General features: G+C 35.8%; 1 protein-coding gene across 5 annotated transcripts in view; it reads right to left on the bottom strand.

Annotated features, from left to right (window-relative positions):
* Positions 1-18,691, bottom strand: part of LOC137647330 (nuclear pore complex protein Nup98-Nup96-like) — a 180,651-nt gene that overhangs the window by 68,296 nt on the left and 93,664 nt on the right. For all 5 annotated transcript variants that reach the window (XM_068380746.1, XM_068380749.1, XM_068380733.1 and 2 more), the window contains exons 15-18: positions 17,410-17,577; positions 11,338-11,571; positions 1,751-1,841; positions 1,069-1,239 (exon numbers count right to left, since the gene is read on the bottom strand). In XM_068380746.1, coding sequence (XP_068236847.1) covers positions 1,069-1,239; positions 1,751-1,841; positions 11,338-11,571; positions 17,410-17,577 — 664 coding nt within the window. The remainder of the gene's footprint in view (positions 1-1,068; positions 1,240-1,750; positions 1,842-11,337; positions 11,572-17,409; positions 17,578-18,691) is intronic.

The following is an 18,691-nucleotide window of genomic DNA, read 5'->3' as shown; positions in this document are numbered from 1 at the left end:
GAAAATAAAGAATGCACTTAGAAACCTACAAATACCAAGCTCACAATATTTATTCACATAGATTTCAATGGAATATTATGAATATCCACATCAAAGGTATAGATCATGTCTGGAAAACATCCATCCTTTAAAATGATGTACTATGAAAAATGCACAAGAAGAGGGCAGAGGGAATTTATTACAATACAGTATATATTATACATGTCCCTATGCATAATGGTAAAAACTTGACCTAAGCATTAATAAAATATAATTCAGAATCTGAAAGTATTTACTGACAAGCAATGAGACTTCTATAATAACCTTCCATACAACAACAAAAATAATTACAGACATACTATGGAACAAGATTAATTTCATATTCTACAAAAGCAGGTAGAGAGCTATACGACTACAGTATTATTCTTTCAAATGATGCAAATCCTGTTTTTTTTTTTTCAAGAATCACAAGATATGTCTGATATCTTGAGTTCAACTAGCAATAACCCATCTACTTTATGGTAAAATCCCTTGAAAAAACAAACAGTAGAGTAAGAAAATTCATGTTTAACCCTTTTACCCCCAGGCTATTTGGAAATTTCCAACCCTTAACCCCCAGGGGGTTATTTTCTTCCCAGCACATTTTGCAGTATATTTATTTTAAATTGCTCTAACAGCCTTAATTTTTGTCATAGAGAGGTCAGGTTGGTCTCATTCTCTTGGAAAATACCTGAATTTTCTCAAAAAATTATCAAAAATATGAAAAAAAAAAAAAAATTATAGCATTTTTTTGCAAGGAGGTACCGGTACGTCCATGGGGGTAAAGGGATGGCTTTTGTGAAACGTACCAGTGCGTCCTTTGGGGGTCAAAGGGTTAAATGCACAAATACAATCAAATAAGAAATATAAGAAATGTACAGTTACGAAGGTAGTACCACTTGCCAGCCATCTATATATGCTAATGGGATATTAGCAGTAGTTATGGAATATATTTGGCAAATATTTTTGCCTTTTTAGATCTTGTTACCAAATCTTCAAGAAAGAATGTTGGCTAATGAATATCAGGTACGTCCATTAAAATATCTTTACCTTTAATTAACTGTGGTGTAGGAGTAGTTTCCCTGACAATGTTTTGTCCATCTTCATCATCGTCAATAAATAACTGTAGTTTTGCTAACTGGACAGCCCTTGGTGGTACCTTGGAAGCCACGGTAAGGCGCTCATCACTTGGAGAAAGCACACTAAGAGCAGCACTTTCCTCTGAGAACAAAATTGGTAAATCACTACTAAAACAAACGATGTAAATTATTTATGTACAAAAATAATCAAGTACCATTTAGCCTTCAAGAAAAATAAATCAGGAAATTTGTTTAAATATAAAATGGAGTTTTTATGATAAAACAAAGTTTTATGAATACTTACCTGGCAGTTAAATATATATAGCTGATTTAGAGATATCAGCTATATATATATATAACTGCCAGGTAAGTACTATTCATAAAAATGGAGTTTTTATGATAAAACAAAGTTTTATGAATACTTACCTGGCAGTTTTTTATATATATATATATATATATATATATATATATATATATATATATATATATATATATATATGTATATATATGTATATATATATATATATATATATATATATATATATATATATATATATATATATATATATATAGCTGATATCTCTAAATCAGCTATATATATATAACTGCCAGGTAAGTACTATTCATAAAAATGAGAATTATAAAAAACCAACCTGGCTCTTGGGCAACATCAGGCTCAATGAAATCCTCATCAAGAACTTGCGAATCCTGGAGAGAGGGACTATCCAAATATCTAGGCTGAACCTGTAAAGCATAAAAATAAAAACCTTTATAAACGCAAGAACACTCATTCATTTTCATACTTAATAAGGCATTTTCAGTTTTACTTTGATACGTTTCATGAACAAGGCGAAATGTATTTTTCCATCCAAACCAAATTTGTGTATTGATGTTTAAGCTGACAACTGTACAACAATACGCTACTGCAGATGCCTCTCCATTGTACAACAAATCAATAAATAAAATGGGGCAAAGTAGATATATTAAAGTATTTTTCAATTGCTAATCACATTTAATACAATTATCATCACCATCATTCTCTTACATGGCCCCATGCACAGACTGATATTAAACAAGTACCTTAAATCTAAATCCATGTTATCAGATTTCAATGCAATACCTTTAAAAAAAAAATACTGAAGAAGATATACTTTGCTCTCTCTCTCCCCCCCAATTTTGGGGGGTGGCCGACATAAAAAAAATGAAACAAAACAGGGGACCTCTCCTCTCTACGTTCCTCCCAACCTGACAAGGGATTCAACTGAGTTCGGTTGGTACTGCAAGGGTGCCACAGCCTACCCTCGCCCATTATCCACCACAGATGAAGCTTCATAACGGTAAATCCCCTACTGCTGCTACCTCCGCGGTCAACCAAGGCACCGGAGGAAGCAGCAGGGCCTACCAGAACTGCGTCACAATCGCTCGCCATTTATTCCTATTTCTAGCACGCTCTCTTGCCTCTCTCACATCTATCCTCCTAACACCCAGAGCTTCCTTCACACCATCCATCCACCCAAACCTTGGCCTTCCTCTTGTACTTCTCCCATCAACTCTTGCATTCATCACCTTCTTTAGCAGACAGCCATTTTCCATTCTCTCAACATGGCCAAACCACTCCAATATATTAATATCCACTCTAGCTGCTAACTCATTTCTTACACTCGTTCTCACCCTCACCACTTCGTTCCTAACCCTATCTACTCGAGATACACCAGCCATACTCCTTAGACACTTCATCTCAAACACATTCAATTTCTGTCTGTCCGTCACTTTCATTCCCCACAACTTCGATCCATACACCACAGTTGGTACAATCACTTTCTCATACAGAACTCTCTTTACATTCATGCCCAACCCTCTATTTTTTACTACTCCCTTAGCTGCCCCCAACACTTTGCGTCCTTCATTCACTCTCTGACGTACATCTGCTTCCACTCCATTTGCTACAACAACAGACCCCAACTACTTAAAATGACACACCTCCTCAAGTACCTCTCCATTCAACATGACACTCAACCTTGCACCACCATCCCTTCTCGTACATCTCATAACCTTACTCTTACCCACATTAACTCTCAACTTCCTTCTTTCACACACCCTACCAAATTCTGTCACTAATCGGCCAAGCTTCTCTTCCACGTCTGCAACCAGTACAGTATCATCCGCAAACAACAACTGATTTACCTCCCATTCATGGTCATTCTCGCCTACCAGTTTTAATCCTCGTCCCAGCACTCGAGCATTCACCTCTCTCACCACTCCATCAACATACAAGTTAAACAACCACGGTGACATCACACATCCCTGTCTCAGCCCCACTCTCACCGGAAACCAATCGCTCACTTCATTTCCTATCCTAACGCATACTTTACTACCTTTGTAGAAACTTTTCACTGCTTGCAACAACCTTCCACCAGCTCCATATAACATCATCACATTCCACATTGTTTCCCTATCAACTCTTATCATACGCTTTCTCCAGATCCATAAACGCAACATACACCACCTTACCTTTTGCTAAATACTTCTCGCATATCTGCCTAACTGTAAAAATCTAATTCATACAGCCCCTACCTCTTCTAAAACCACCCTGTACTTCTAAGATTGTATTCTCTGTTTTATCCTTAATCCTATTAATCAGTACTCTACCATAGACTTTTCCAACTACACTCAACAAATTAATACCCCTTGAATTACAACACTCATGCACATCTCCCTCACCCTTATATAGTGGTAAAATACATGCACAAACCCAATCTACTGGTACCATTGACAACACAAAACACATATTAAACAATCTCACCAACCATTCAAGTACAGTCATACCCCCTTCCTTCAACATCTCAGCTCTCACACCATCCATACCAAATGCTTTTCCTACTCTCATTTCATCTAGTGCTCTCCTCACTTCCTCTCCTGTAATCTCTCTCTCATTCTCATCTCCCATCACCGGCACCTCAACACCTGCAACAGCAATTATATCCGTCTCCCTATTATCCTTAACATTCAGTAAACTTTCAAAATATTCCGCCCAACTTTTCCTTGCCTCCTCTCCTTTTAACAACCTTCCATTTCCATCTTTCACTGTCTCTTCAATTCTTGAACCAGCCTTCCTTACTCTCTTCACTTCTTTCCAAAACTACTTCTTATTCTCTTCATATGAATGACCCAATCCCTGACCCCACCTCAGGTCAGCTGCCCTCTTTGCCTCACTTACCTTGCGCTTTACTTCCACATTTTCCTCTCTATATCTTTCATACTTCTCTACACTATTACTCTGCAGCCATTCTTCAAAAGCCCTTTTTTTCTCTTCCACTTTTACCTTCACTCCTTCATTCACTGGCCCTCCTCATGCTGCCTCCAACAAACTTCTTACCACACACATCACGTGCAATCCCAACAAAATTTTCTTTTACTAACTTCCACTCCTCTAAATTACCAGTTTCTCTTACTTTCACTGCGTCATATGCCATTTTCACCCTTTCTTGATAAATACTTTTTACCACCCTGTTTTATTAGCTTTTCAACCTTCACTAGCTCCCTTTTACATCCACCTACTCTATTCCCCCACTCTTTTGCTGTAACTAATTTTCCTTCCACCAAAAAATTATCAGACATACCGTTAGCCATATCCCTAAACACGTGCACGTCTTTCAATCTTCCAAACATTCTTTTAGTTATCAACACAATCTATTGATGCCCTTTCTACTAATCTTCCATTTGCCACTCTTACCCATGTATACTTGTTTTTATCTTTCTTTTTAAAAAAGCTAGAACTTATCACCATCTCTTGCTCAACACACACATCGACCAGTCTCTCACCACTCTCATTTTCACCTGGTACGCCATACTTCCCAATGACAACTTCTACCTCTCCAGCGCCCACTCTAGCACTTCAGTCACCCATGACAACTATATAATTCCTTCTACCCAGTCCTTCTACACACCTAGTTAATTCATTCCAGAACTCATTCCACTCTTCTTCACTTTTCTCACAACCTGGCCCATACACACTGACAAAAGCCCAACATTCCCTACTCAACCTAACCCTTACCCACATAAATCTAGATGATATCCCCCTCCATTCCACTTCTTCACCTGTCATCCATTCACTCAGCAATAAAGACATACCTCCCCTTTCAATCCCAGACACTCTACCAGACATTTCACCAAACAGCACTTCACCTTTCCCTTTTATCTTTGTCTCACACAAAAGCCAAGATATCCATCTTTCTGTTCCTAAACATACTTCCAATCTCACATATTTTACTCTCTATTGTACTACATCCACGCACATTCAAACACCCCAAAACTAGAGTGCGGGGAGCAGTCACTCTTCCCCAGCTCCACCTCTTTGATCTCTCACAGGATTATAATACAGGAGAGGGGGTTCCCAGCCCCCTTGTCCCGTCCTATTTAGTCGCCACACGCATGGATACGTTGGCGCTATTCGATTTGTTTTTATGCCATTGCTCACAATTTGGTTGATAATAAAATGTAATAATTATCAAAATTTACAATAACAGGTGAAATATTGCATTTTCTTGTATCAAAAATTAATTTTGGCTTATTAAGTTACTTTCCTAATTACCTTGTAACTATGAGAGTAAGAGGAATTTTGACAAAATATTTCATAAACTTATTTTCCATTCTCATACAAAGCTCCGTGAATTTTTTTCAGGATTTTCAGTTTTTAGCTCTATACCACCATATGTTGGCTAACCAGCAGGACCCTTTAACATAAAAATAATTATGGTAAGCTAAAGCTGGTACCATCTAAACTCAGTTGAGTCCCTTGTTAGGCTGGAGGAACGTAGAAATTAGAGGTCCCCTTTTTTGTTTTGTTTCATTGTTGATGTCGGCTACCCCCCAAAATTGGGGGAAGTGCCTTGGTATATGTATATATGTATGTAAGCTAAAAGCTTTATGGGCATAGACACATGAAAGTGTAAAAGAATAAACAAGTAAGGAAGAAAATAAACAAAATAGATTAAAAAGTACTTTATTACCAATACATATTGTGCAATTATTCAAAGGAATTTTGAAACTACAACTGGTAAACACTACTGACTTATCAACATTGAAATCGTAAATTTTTTTATTGCATGTTACCTATGTTTATCTATTACATGTTTAAAATTAATTATATGACATTTGTGATCATTTCTTTTTCTTTTTTGCATATTCCTGTTAGCAGTAAAGTAAGACCAGCTGGAGAAGAATTTTATTTGCCTATTCCCATTAGCAGTAAAAGAAGACCAGCTGGGGAAGAATTCATTTTGCATATTCCCGTTAGCAGTAAAGCAAGACTAGCTGGAAATTTTTTTTTCCATATTCCTGTTAGCAATAAAGTAAGACCAGCTTGAGAAAAAGTCTTTTGCCTATTCCTGTTAGCAGTAGAGTAAGACCAGCTGTAAAAGATTTTTTCCATATTTCTCTTAGTAATAAAGCAAGACCAGCTCGATTTTTTTTTTTTTCCATATTCCTGTTAGCAGTAAAGTAATACCAGCTGGGGAAGAATTCTTTTGTCTATTCCTGTTAGCAGTAAAGTAATACCAGCTGGAGATTTTTTTTTTCCATATTCCTGTTAGTAATAAAGTAGGACCAGCTGGAGAAGAATTCTTTCGGCTATTCCTTTTAGCATAAGAGCGAGACACCAGCTGGAAAAGAATTTTTTTTTACATATTCCTGTTAGCATATCTTCTTTCCTTCCTTTCTGTGAATTCGGCTTGTGTTTCTTTCATCTCCATATTTTTCTCTAAGTGATCTCATGTTTCATCTTTCATAACAGCCATAAATATCTTGTATGATGCATTTGTTGGTCTTAAATCATCAACTGTGGTTTCTTGATTTTTTCATTTTCATTTTTTGTCTTCCACTTTTCGGGCTTCTTGTTTACATTTATCTCATTTTTGCAGCAGTCCTTTAGGTAGTGAGCCGTAAAGGTGGACTGTCTGGACCAAGTGCCTGCCTTCAGGATCTGGCCCACCGCCATGTTCCTCTCGAAAGCCAATTATTTCTGAACATTTGCTTTCTTTTATTAAAGTTTTACACAGTACAGATTTTAGTGCATTGGGTCCCGCTGCCTTTTTATCTTTCATTTTTCTTAAGTTTTCTAAACTTATTCCTCAGTTATGTTGGGGATATTCCTTGGTTATTTTCATTTCTATAGGAACTCATGTCCATGTGGTCTCTTATTTCTCTGGGGAATGTCTGTCCTAGTGCATTTTCTTCCCCTTCTATTTCCTTAAATTATCTATTCAACTGTTTTTCATTATTCCAAACCTTTAATTTTGTTTTCATGCATTTTGTATATGCTTTCACCCCAGAACATATCTATTTGTTCTTTTGTTTTAGACATTTTTTCTCCATTTTCATCATATATTTATATTTCTTTTTCCTTTTTCTTTTCCCCCTTTAGTTTATCAATGTTTTTCAATAGTTTGTTCCTATCCTTCTTAAGTTTATTAGCCTGTTTTTCATTTTCCCACATTTCTTCCCTTATTGCAATTTAAGTTCTCCTTTTATTGTTGAAACAGTTGAAACACTTTTTCCTTTTCTTCCCCTGTCAGGTATCATTTTTGTCTGTCAAGTTTTTTCCTCTTCTATTTCCACTTGGATTTCATTATTCATTCATTCTTGTTCTTTGCTTTTTCTTCCCTACCTGTTTCCTCCATCTGCACTTTTGCTGCCTCTTCTACCTCCTCATCACATTGTTCCATCCTTGTAAAATCTCTACTCTATGATATTTTTCATCTTCCCTATATTCTATGAGACTTTTTTCATGCTTTGTATTACATACTTTCTTCTCAAATTCCTTTTTAGTAATTTTCGATCGACGTTTGCGTGATGACCTCTACCTGGACCAGATTATGGTTAGACATCTACTTTCTCTTTTCTTCGTCTATCTCCATTTCTTTGAAGTTTCCATGCACTGCTTCATTAAACACCACTTGGTCTATAATAATTTTTGGTTCTCTCTCTCCCAGGTATACTTTCCTTTACACTATTCATCGATATTCAATATTATGGTTTTTATTATCTATCAACTCTAGTATTTTATTTTCACTTTCCTCTCAATATCCCAAATAATCATTAAAATCTCCCTTTATGATTCGGGCTTCACCTTCTTCACAACTTAAATTTTTTTGTTCTAACTCTGCTCTTATCACTATGTTTCTTTCTTTACCTTCCCTGTAACCCCCGCCCACAATGTCACATTTTTATTTTAAGGATACTCCCTTTCATACCTAATATATCTGGATTCTTAGTCTGTATTTTTTGCATATCTTATCCTTATTTCTCTTTGGATAGCACCATTAAAACCCCTCCCTTTTTATCTTTAAAATCCCTCCATATTCTTTTTTAATCATTCTATCACTCATACTAATCTTATCGATTGTTCTTTGTTTCAATTAATACTACCATATTGACGTCAAAACTATTGTTTACCACTCTCCATCTCTATGCCTTTTTGCTTTGTTAAACCATGAACATTAATCATTTTGAAACTAATTGTTTTATTTTTTCCATTATGCCATCCCATGTTCAATGCTCCATTTTTCCCCCTTAATTTGTGCTTCTCCTAGCCCTGCCTCCTTCTCTGTGGACTTGTGTTCCCTGAGAAGTTTCCCTTTATTTATTTCCTCCTTTACTATGTTTTTGAGATTTTCCAAAACCTTTGACATAGTGTCTTTCTTTTTTTTAAGGCATATCCTTTGATGTTTCTACTTTTTTCTTCAAGGGATTCTTCTCTCGTTTTAGTTATATAGCACCTTTTAATATTTTCTATTTCGTTTCAGTTATACAGCACCTTTCAATATTTTCTATTTCATGACTATTTTTTTTGTCTAATTAGAACTGGCTAAGGTCACCCCCTTCCCCCACCTCATTTTGCTTCCCTGTCTTATTACCGGCTCCATCTCTTATCTGCTCAAACTCTATACTATTTTTAAAAATATCTTATCACCATTTAGTATCCTCACTATCCTCATTTTTTCTTTCCTATGCTACCTCACTTTCACTCTGGTACATTACACCAATTAGTATCTTCCCACAATCTCTTTTATCATCCTCCTCTTCTAGTTCCTACATCAATTTTGTTTTAACTACTTATACTTGATTTAACCCTATATTTCAAGATTCATTCTGATTTACCCTATCATTTACTGTATAGTACTTATGACCTCTTCCATTATTTTCTTTTTCACCCTACTCAGCGCCTTTTCGACCACTCTCATTTTTACCATTTTTCTTCTAGTTCCTTGAGTTTCACATTCAACATTTTGTTTTTTCTTCTAGCTCCTTCATCTTAATGACTTTTGTTCCCTTTTGCAATTATTGCAAAGCCACATTAAATCCTCATGTTCTCCAAGAGCCCTATACATATCTCTGGATATTCTTTGGTACATGGCATGTTACCACACATCAAACTCATCACATATGTCTTTCTTTGTTTCTCCTTATTTTATTTTTGCAGTCCCTGCATTTATCACTACTCTTTGCTGTAATCCTTGCTTACATAGTTTTATCTTTTTTTTAGCTTTCTATTCACTTTTTGTTTCACTAGAGAACAGCCACATTTTTTGGCTTGTTCACTCTTCGTTTTGTAGCACTATTCATCTCTCCACATATATGTGACTTGTATATCATTTCCACTTCTTTACATTCAAATCACTGTTCTGTAGTTTGTTTTTCTTAACATTTTGATATAAATAATTTCAGCTATTAATTAATTTGTCCTTTATAACAGCTCAAAACAAGCGTTGACTCTCACACCTGCCAAAAGCCATGACTCGGAGTTGGGTATGGGTACGTGGTTTAAAACATTAGCAGGCTCACCTTCACAATCCCAATCAACTACAAGTTAGCATGCTTACTTTCCCAACCAAATTTAATCACAAATTAGCAAGCTTACCCTCACAACCCCATTAACCACAACTGTGTCATAGTTTTACCAAATAAAGGGGAAGGTATACTTAAAACAAAAATCCAAGACAATGATGAAAAGAGGTGTCAGCTCTCTATCTACCAATTCATTTGCTCTTCCACTAAAGTTGCTCCTTTTATTCATACGAATGAAAGAGGATTCCAATAATCAAAAAAGGTAAACAGGATTCTTATGGAAATAGTACAAATACATTTTGCTGTAATTATATGCAGATAAAAATTTTATATAACCTTTATTTTTCATATCACTGACTTTATATTAGTATCTTACAGTAAAGATACCTACAAAAATTATGCAAACTACATCACATCATGACCGTGCAAGGAAAACTAAAATGTATATAATCAATATCATAGTCAATCATAGGCTGGTTACAACATATTCATATCTGATAACTTGATAAGTGATTTAACATTAAGAAACTGAAAAAATTGAGACCACTTCCAAGTTATAGGAAACCAGAAAGATAGCGGCCTATATAGTAAGTAAAAGATGGGAAAGTTCTGTTCCCCATGTGAAAAATTACAAACCTACTGGTGAAAGCAATGCAATACATATCATCTTCTTTCATGAGAAGGCATTTATAAATATCTTACAATGCCAAATTGGCTATACGCACATCACACGCCTCTAACATTTCTTTCCTCTATACTGCTAAGCACAAGCACAAGGGCAAAAAAATAACATTATCTCATGCTGAAAGCTATGTGCATGCTTACAAGGAAACATCTAGACAAGAACTTTTGAAAAATGCAAGAGTATTAAATTACCATCATATTTTCTGACCAGTAGATGTGCTAGCGAAGGCAATAACAATAAATGAATGGCAAATAGTATATGGCATCTATTTTCATGCAAATATGACATCACTGAAAAACACACACCTCACATACATACATCTACTCAAAAAATACTCCTAATATAAACATACACCCACTTAGAAATTTGCCAATAATAATTAAAAACATACGTATGTCAGTCAATACATTGGGGTATTAACCCTTTCGCCCCCAAAGGACGTACCGGTACGTTCTTACAAAACATTATTATTTACATGTTTTTGATACCTTCATGAGAAACTTCCGGCATTTTCCAAAAAAATTAGACCAACCTGACCTCTCTAAGAAAAAAATTAAGGCTGTTAGAGCAATTTGAAAAAAATATATAGCAAAATGTGCTCGAAATTTAACCTTATGGCGGGGGTAAAAGGGTTAAAAATCTTTGTTTCTACATCACAAGAATTACCAAGATCCTCTACCTGCCACATTAATGAAACAAATTCTCACTCACCGATTTACATGTGAAAGCTGAAGCACCAATGTGACTTAAGAACTGGGGTGGGGATGTGAGAGATGTTGCAGTTACGGGCGGTCCAGCTGCGCGGGTGGATATGGGGGGAAGAGGTACAGGTACTGTCACAAAACTTTTGCTTACAGTTTGAGTAGGTGGAGCCCCACCAGCCGGAAGGGTATCCATCTCTTCTTCATTCTCCTCTTGAAGTCCATATTTGGAGAAATGCTTTACCTGAAAAAAGAGAAAAATACCAATTACATATAAATCTCTCCCAAAATTTAATAACCTTTATATACAGGGCACCAGCCGCCCGTTGAGATACTACCACTAGAGAGGTATTGGATCCTTTGACTGGCCAGACAGTAATGCATTGGATCCCTCTCTCTGGTCACGGCTTATTTTTTCTTTGCCTACACTTACACAGAATAGTTTGGCCTATTCTTTACATATTCTCGTCTTTCCTCATACACCTGACAACAATGAGATACTTAACACTTCTTCACCCAAGGGGTTAATTACTGTACTGCAATTTTTTCAGTGTACTTTCCTCTTGGTAAGGGTAGAAGAGACTCTTTAGCTGTGGTAGGCAGCTCTTCTAGGAGAAGGACACTCCAATATTAAACCACTGTTCTCTAGTCTTGGGTAGTGCCATAGCCTCTGTACCATGGTCTTCCACTGTCTTGGGTTGGAGTTCTCTTGCTTGAGGGTACACTCAGGCACACTATTCTATCTTATTTTTTTTTCTTCCTCTTGTTTTTTTGAAATGGTGTGTTGGGCAGGCTTAATAGAAGGGCCTTGGATGCCTGGTGGTTTATCAAGAGGTTGTCTTTTCCTGTTTCTGATTCTTTTTCTTCTCAAAACCATCCTTACTGTCCTCCCTTCAGTTGAAGTGGCTATCCTGGAGGGTATTTAGCCTTGCATGGTGTATCGGCTCCTCCATGTTGACCAGTTTTTCCGACTTTTTACTATAGTCTATGGGTATCATCAATCACTTTGTTTATAATTCTGTACATATTGTTTTTGTTATAATTCTTGTTAATCTAGTTTTTAAGTATGATGTCTCTTTTTTATTTCTATTAATTCTCATGCTGTCTGGAGACATTGAGCAGAATCCGGGACCAGTACGTCCTAGATTTCGTCAATGTCGTCTTCTGTATTGCAATATTCGTGGTCTTCATGCAAATATCCAAGACCTTACAGTTGCGTCCAGACAGTATGATATTCTTTTGTGCTCAGAAACTTTGGTTTCTAATATGAGGCACTCATCTGAGCTCTTTATAACTGGTTTTAAGAAGCCAATAATGTTGAAACGTGATGCCATCCCTAGGGCCAGGGGAATGGCGGTGTATATTAGGACCGAGTACCCTGCTTCTCATAAGTCCTGCTATCAATGTGAATGTCATGAGATTCAGGTAATAAAAGTTTGTGGCAGGCATAACAACTTTTATTTATGTTCGATCTACAGGAATCCAGACATGGATGATTCTATCTTCGATTGTCTTCTTACCATTATGGCTAAGATACAAGAAGATGATAGAAAGGCTTCTTTTGTCTTTGTTGGTGATTTTAATGCTCACCATAGGGAGTGGTTAAGTTCTATCTCTCCTACCGATCGCCATGGCTTAAGAGCTTTAGACTTTGCCTCTGAATCAGGCTGTGAGCAAATCATAAATGAAGCTACTCACAGGTCTGGTAATTGCTTGGACCTTGTATACACTGACTCCCCTGGCGTTATAACTGGTAAGGTTGGTTCTCCAGTCGGGACATCTGATCATGCCTTGATTTCATTATTAGTGAAGACTGAGCAGCCTGTCCCTGATATATCATATTCTTGTAAAATTTATATGAAATCCCAAGCAGACTGGAATGGGATTTTACATGATCTTTTGTGCTTGAATTGGTCACAATTATATAATAGTGTAGATCCTGTTGTCCCTTTGAATGAGAATCTAGTCAACATAATTGATAGGCGTATCCCTTCTCGTGTGCTAAGGTACCGAGTGAAGGACAAACCGTGGTTCAATAATGATTGTAGACGTGCTTTTTTGGAGAAGCAGGAGGCCTATCAACTTTGGAAGGGTAACAGATCAGATTTGACCTGGAACAACTATACTCAGCGTCGAGCTTTTGCTCAGAGAGTTTATGCCTCAACTGAAAAGGAGTACAATTTAACCATAAAAGAAACACTTTCTGGTACAACTCAGGAACATAAATGGTGGTCTACCCTTAAATCTGCACTCTTTGGTGTAGATGCAACAGTTCCTCCTTTACTTAAACCAGATGGCTCAGTCACTCACTGTCCAAAGGAAAAGGCAACCCTTTTGGCTGATGTTTTTGACAGTAAACAGAGTAATGAAAAACTTGAACTTCCTCATTCCTGTTTTCCTGAGGCTAAACTAACTAGTTTAGCTTTTCGATCTCGTGAGATTAAAGCTCTGTTGATGGACCTTGATGCTTATGGAGGTGTAGACCCAAATGGTATTTTTCCTTTGTTTTTTATAAAGACAGCAGATTTCTTAGCTCCAAAGTTATCTGTTATTTTGCGCAAGTTAGCAAGAAGAGGAGCTTTTAGCACTAGTTGGAGGATTGGTAATGTTACTCCTCTATGTAAATGTGTTTGTGGTAGCTCAAGTCCCACTGATTACCGCCCAATTTCCATAACTCCCATATTATCTAAAGTTTTTGAACGTCTTCTGGCAAAACGTCTTAATAGGTTTGCTGAAGGTAATCATCTACTCCCTAGTTTGCAATTTGGTTTTCGTAAAGGCCTTGGAGCATGTGATGCCCTGCTTACAATCTCCAATGCTGTACAGAAATCCCTTGATTGTGGTCGGGAAGTTCGTATCATTGGCCTTGATTTTAGTGCTGCCTTTGACCGTGTTAATCATGAGGCCCTTGTTTTCAAACTGAAACAGTTGGGAGTGGGTGGGTCGTTTCTTAGTAATTATTATTGATTTTTTAAGTAATAGATCTCAAAGAGTTGTTGTTGATGGGCACCATAGTGATTATAGGAATGTGATATCTGGTGTTCCACAGGGTAGTGTTCTTGGCCCATTACTTTTCATACTATATACACATGACATGTGGTTTGGCCTAGAAAACAAGCTTGTTGCATATGCAGATGATGCTACTCTCTTTGCATCAATTCCATCCCCTGAATGTAGATCTAGGGTTGGTGAATCCCTTAATAGAGATTTAGCTAGAATTGGGGCATGGTGCAAATTATGGGGTATGAAGTTGAATCCTAACAAAACTCAAAGTATGATTGTAAGTAGGTCAAGGACGGTGGTTCCTCAACATCCGGATCTCAGTATTGATAATGTTTCTTTAAATATGTATGACTCTTTCAAAATTTTAGGTGTGATTCTCGACAGTAAATTTACTTTTGAGAAACATATAAGGTCTGTGTCTTCTTCAATTTCACAAAAAATAGGCTTATTGAGAAAGTCTTTCAAGATTTTCGGTGATCAATCTATTCTGAAGAAGTGTTTTAATTCTTTCATTCTACCTTGTTTTGAGTATTGTTCTCCTGTCTGGTCTTCAGCTGCTGATTCTCATCTTAATTTGTTGGACAGAAACTTACGGTCTATTAAATTTCTTATTCCTGATCTAGATATTAATCTCTGGCACCGTCGTTCAATTAGTTCATTATGTATGTTGCATAAGATTTTTCACAACTCTGACCATCCTTTACATTCAGATCTCCCTGGACAATTCTATCCTGTTCGTAATACTAGGCAGGCAGTTAATTCTAATAGCCAGGCCTTCTCCATCACGAGGCTCAATACTACGCAGTACTCTAGAAGTTTTATTCCAGCTGTGACCAAGTTGTGGAATGATCTTCCTAATCGGGTGGTTGAATCAGTAGAACTTCAAAAGTTCAAAGTTGGAGCAAATGCTTTTTTGTGGACCAGGCAGACATAGTCTTTTTATAGTTTATTTATGACATATTTGTTTTTGATGTTGTTGATAGTTTATTATATGACATGTCTGTTTTGACGTTGTTTCTTATTTTAGAATGATTTATTGTTAATTTGTTCTCTTCATTTATTTATTTCCTTATTTCCTTTCCTCACTGAGCTATTTTTCCCTGTTGGAGCCCCTGGGCTTATAGCATCTTGCTTTTCCAACTAGGGTTGTAGCTTGGATAGTAATAATAATAATAATAATAATACAGTGGTTCTCATGTAAACAATATAGGCTTGTCTTTATTTTCAAAATATGATCAAACATGTCTATTTCTCTATATTATTATTATCATTAATTGCTAAGCTACAACCGTAGTTGGAAAATTAGGATGTTATAAGCCCAGGGGCTCTCCAACATGGAAAATAGCCCAGGGAGGAAAGGAAACAAGGAAAAATAACATATTTCAAGAACAGTAAAATTAAAATAAATATCTCCTATATAAACTATAAAAACTAACAAAACAAGAGGAAGAGAAATAAGATAGAATAGTGTGGCCGAGTGTACCCTCAAGCAAGAGAACTCTAACCCAAGGCAGAAGAAGACCATGGTACAGAGGCTATGGCACTACCCAAGACTAGAAAACAATGGTTTGATTTTGGAGTGTCCTTCTCCTAGAAGAGCTTCTTAACTCAGCTAAAGTGTCTCTTCTATCCTTACAAAGAGGAAAGTAGCCACTGAAAAATTACAGTGCAGTAACCTCTTGGGTGAAGAAAAATTGCTTGCAAATAACTGTATAAAATCTACAGATAAAATACATGTGTTAATAGAATTTTCTAAAATCAACTTTGTTTTTCTTACCAACCCAGTATTTACGTGGGACAATTACATTTATCCAAAAAAAGTTTCAAACAATATTCTACTAAGGAAGATGAGCTACTTGCAAAAAGCAAGTGGTCAGTGGGATAGGCTATATCTTTTGGTCATTCTTTATTTTGTTCCACTTACAGCAAAAATGTCTGGCAAAGGTAGTGAAATATTCTAAAAGTACAGTAACAAGTTTCCAAGATGAAAAAATATTTTTGCCAACAATGAGTCATTACTCATATTAAAGGTGAAATGGAGTTTCTAAAGGCATATAGGCCTATATAATAAAATCTTATCTGTTAACTCCCTAACTGTTCATCTAACTATCCGTTATTGATCTATAATTTCAATAAAAAAAAATATGCATTAATAATCCACTTAACCACTGTCGCTGAACTATTAGCAACGGGAATTTTTTGTAAATCTGGCACCATCCCATCATAACTCTGCACAGTAGGCTGCTGTGTAGTTATTTCAAGTAAAGGGAATGTTGACCCAAAGACTAAACTATTCCTCCCAATCTTTTCTCTTTTTTATTTATTTTTCCATTTTGTTATTCAACCATTCTTACTGCTAATTTCAGTATGGTTTATTTATTATACTCTTTTTTTATAATGTATTATCTTTATTCTTTTCCTCATTTCATTTTACACTCACACTCATTTGTGTGTGTGTGTTTTTTGCATAAATGAATTAAAATTTTATACAATTTTTGTCCTTAATCTTTTATATATATATAAAAAAAAATCAATCAATCAATTTCACAATTTGATGAACCCCTCACATTTGACTGAGCACAAATAGTCACCCATTGCTTTTCCAACCATGATACTGATTTGGCAGTTTTATACATCATTACTTTTTAACTAAAAAAGGCATTTTTCCTCTTCACAGTTCTTAAAGGATACCATAACATAAAATGAAATATGCTCAGCTCTCATTATAAAAATATTTCAGTTTATAGCATAACACTGGAGTCGGAAGACAAAGGGTCGATATTGACATAAGCTAACTACCAAAGAAAAATTTTACTTTGGTTTGACTAAGGTTTTTAATTTTTATAAGAAATATGATTATTTCAATACTATACTTTCAAAGACCTTTCTTAAAAAGAATTTTTTTTCTACCAAGCAAAAATATTATCAAATTATCAGAAATTTTATATAAATTCTAGCTTTGCTTTTCAACATGAAATAATATTCTTTTTTTTTTTTTCTAAATGAAAATGATTGAAGATTATGACAATATGAGAACCATTAAATTCCTACAACAATAAATTCTTTCAAAGTGACTTACCTTAAACACCCAAGAACCAGTGACAGGACGGTACTCAATAAAGTTTGTATCCATTTTGACACACTGACGTTCTAAGTAATGTGACCATCCCATGGTCTGTAACCTTTCGGGAGATTTAATCAACTGACGAGTTGTTTTGTCTACTGGCCAGACGCAGTCAAGTGTAATCTGTAAAATAAAACAATTAAATTAAACAAATGCAATCAAGCTTGGGTGTAAGAAGTTAAAACCACAGAAAAAAATGACAATTACATCATCAATCTCCATACTTTTATGTACTGTAACATAACCCTTTTACCCCCAAAGGACGTACTGGTACGTTTCACAAAAGCCATCTCTTTACCCCCATGGACGTACCGGTACGTCCTTGCAAAAAAATGCTATAAAAAAATTTTTTTTTCATATTTTTGATAATTTTTTAAGAAAATTCAGGCATTTTCCAAGAGAATGAGACCAACCTGACCTCTCTATGACAAAAATTAAGGCTGTTAGAGCAATTTAAAAAAAATATACTGCAAAATGTGCTTGAAAAAAAATAACCCCCTGGGGGTTAAGGGTTGGAAATTTCCAAATAGCCAGGGGGTAAAAGGGTTAACAATTTACTAAATACAGTATAATCTATTGGAAAAAAGGTTGTGGTCTATTAAATTTCCTATTATTGATCTAGATGTTAATCTGTGGCACCACCATTCAGATAGTTATTACTGCATATTAAACAACATTATTCCTAACTCTTCCCATCCTTTACATTAAGAGCTTACCAGACTGTTCCATCCTCTATATTGTAATAAGCATGCATTTAACCCTTTTACCCCAAAAGGACGTACTGGTACGTTTCACAAAAGCCATCCCTTTATCCCCATGGACGTACCGGTACGTCCTTGCAAAAAAATGCTATAAAGATTATTTTTTTCATATTTTTGATAATTTTTTGAAAAAATTCAGGCATTTTCCAAGAGAATGAGACCAACCTGACCTCTCTATGACAAAAATTAAGGCTGTTAGAGCAATGTAAAAAAAAATATACTGCAAAATGTGCTGGGGAAAAAATAACCCCCTGGGGGTTAAGGGTTGGAAATTTCCAAATAGCCTGGGGGTAAAAGGGTTAACAATTTACTAAATACAGTATAATTTATTGGAAAAAAAGTTGTGGTCTATTAAATTTCCTATTATTGATCTAGATGTTAATCTGTGGCACCACCATTCAGATAGTTATTACTGCATATCAAACAACATTATTCCTAACTCTTCCCATCCATTAAATTAAGAGCTTGTCAGACTG

The sequence above is a fragment of the Palaemon carinicauda genome, chromosome 1 (assembly GCF_036898095.1).
Source record: "Palaemon carinicauda isolate YSFRI2023 chromosome 1, ASM3689809v2, whole genome shotgun sequence".
Taxonomy (NCBI): domain Eukaryota; kingdom Metazoa; phylum Arthropoda; class Malacostraca; order Decapoda; family Palaemonidae; genus Palaemon; species Palaemon carinicauda.
This window is presented reverse-complemented; position numbering and strand designations above follow the sequence as displayed.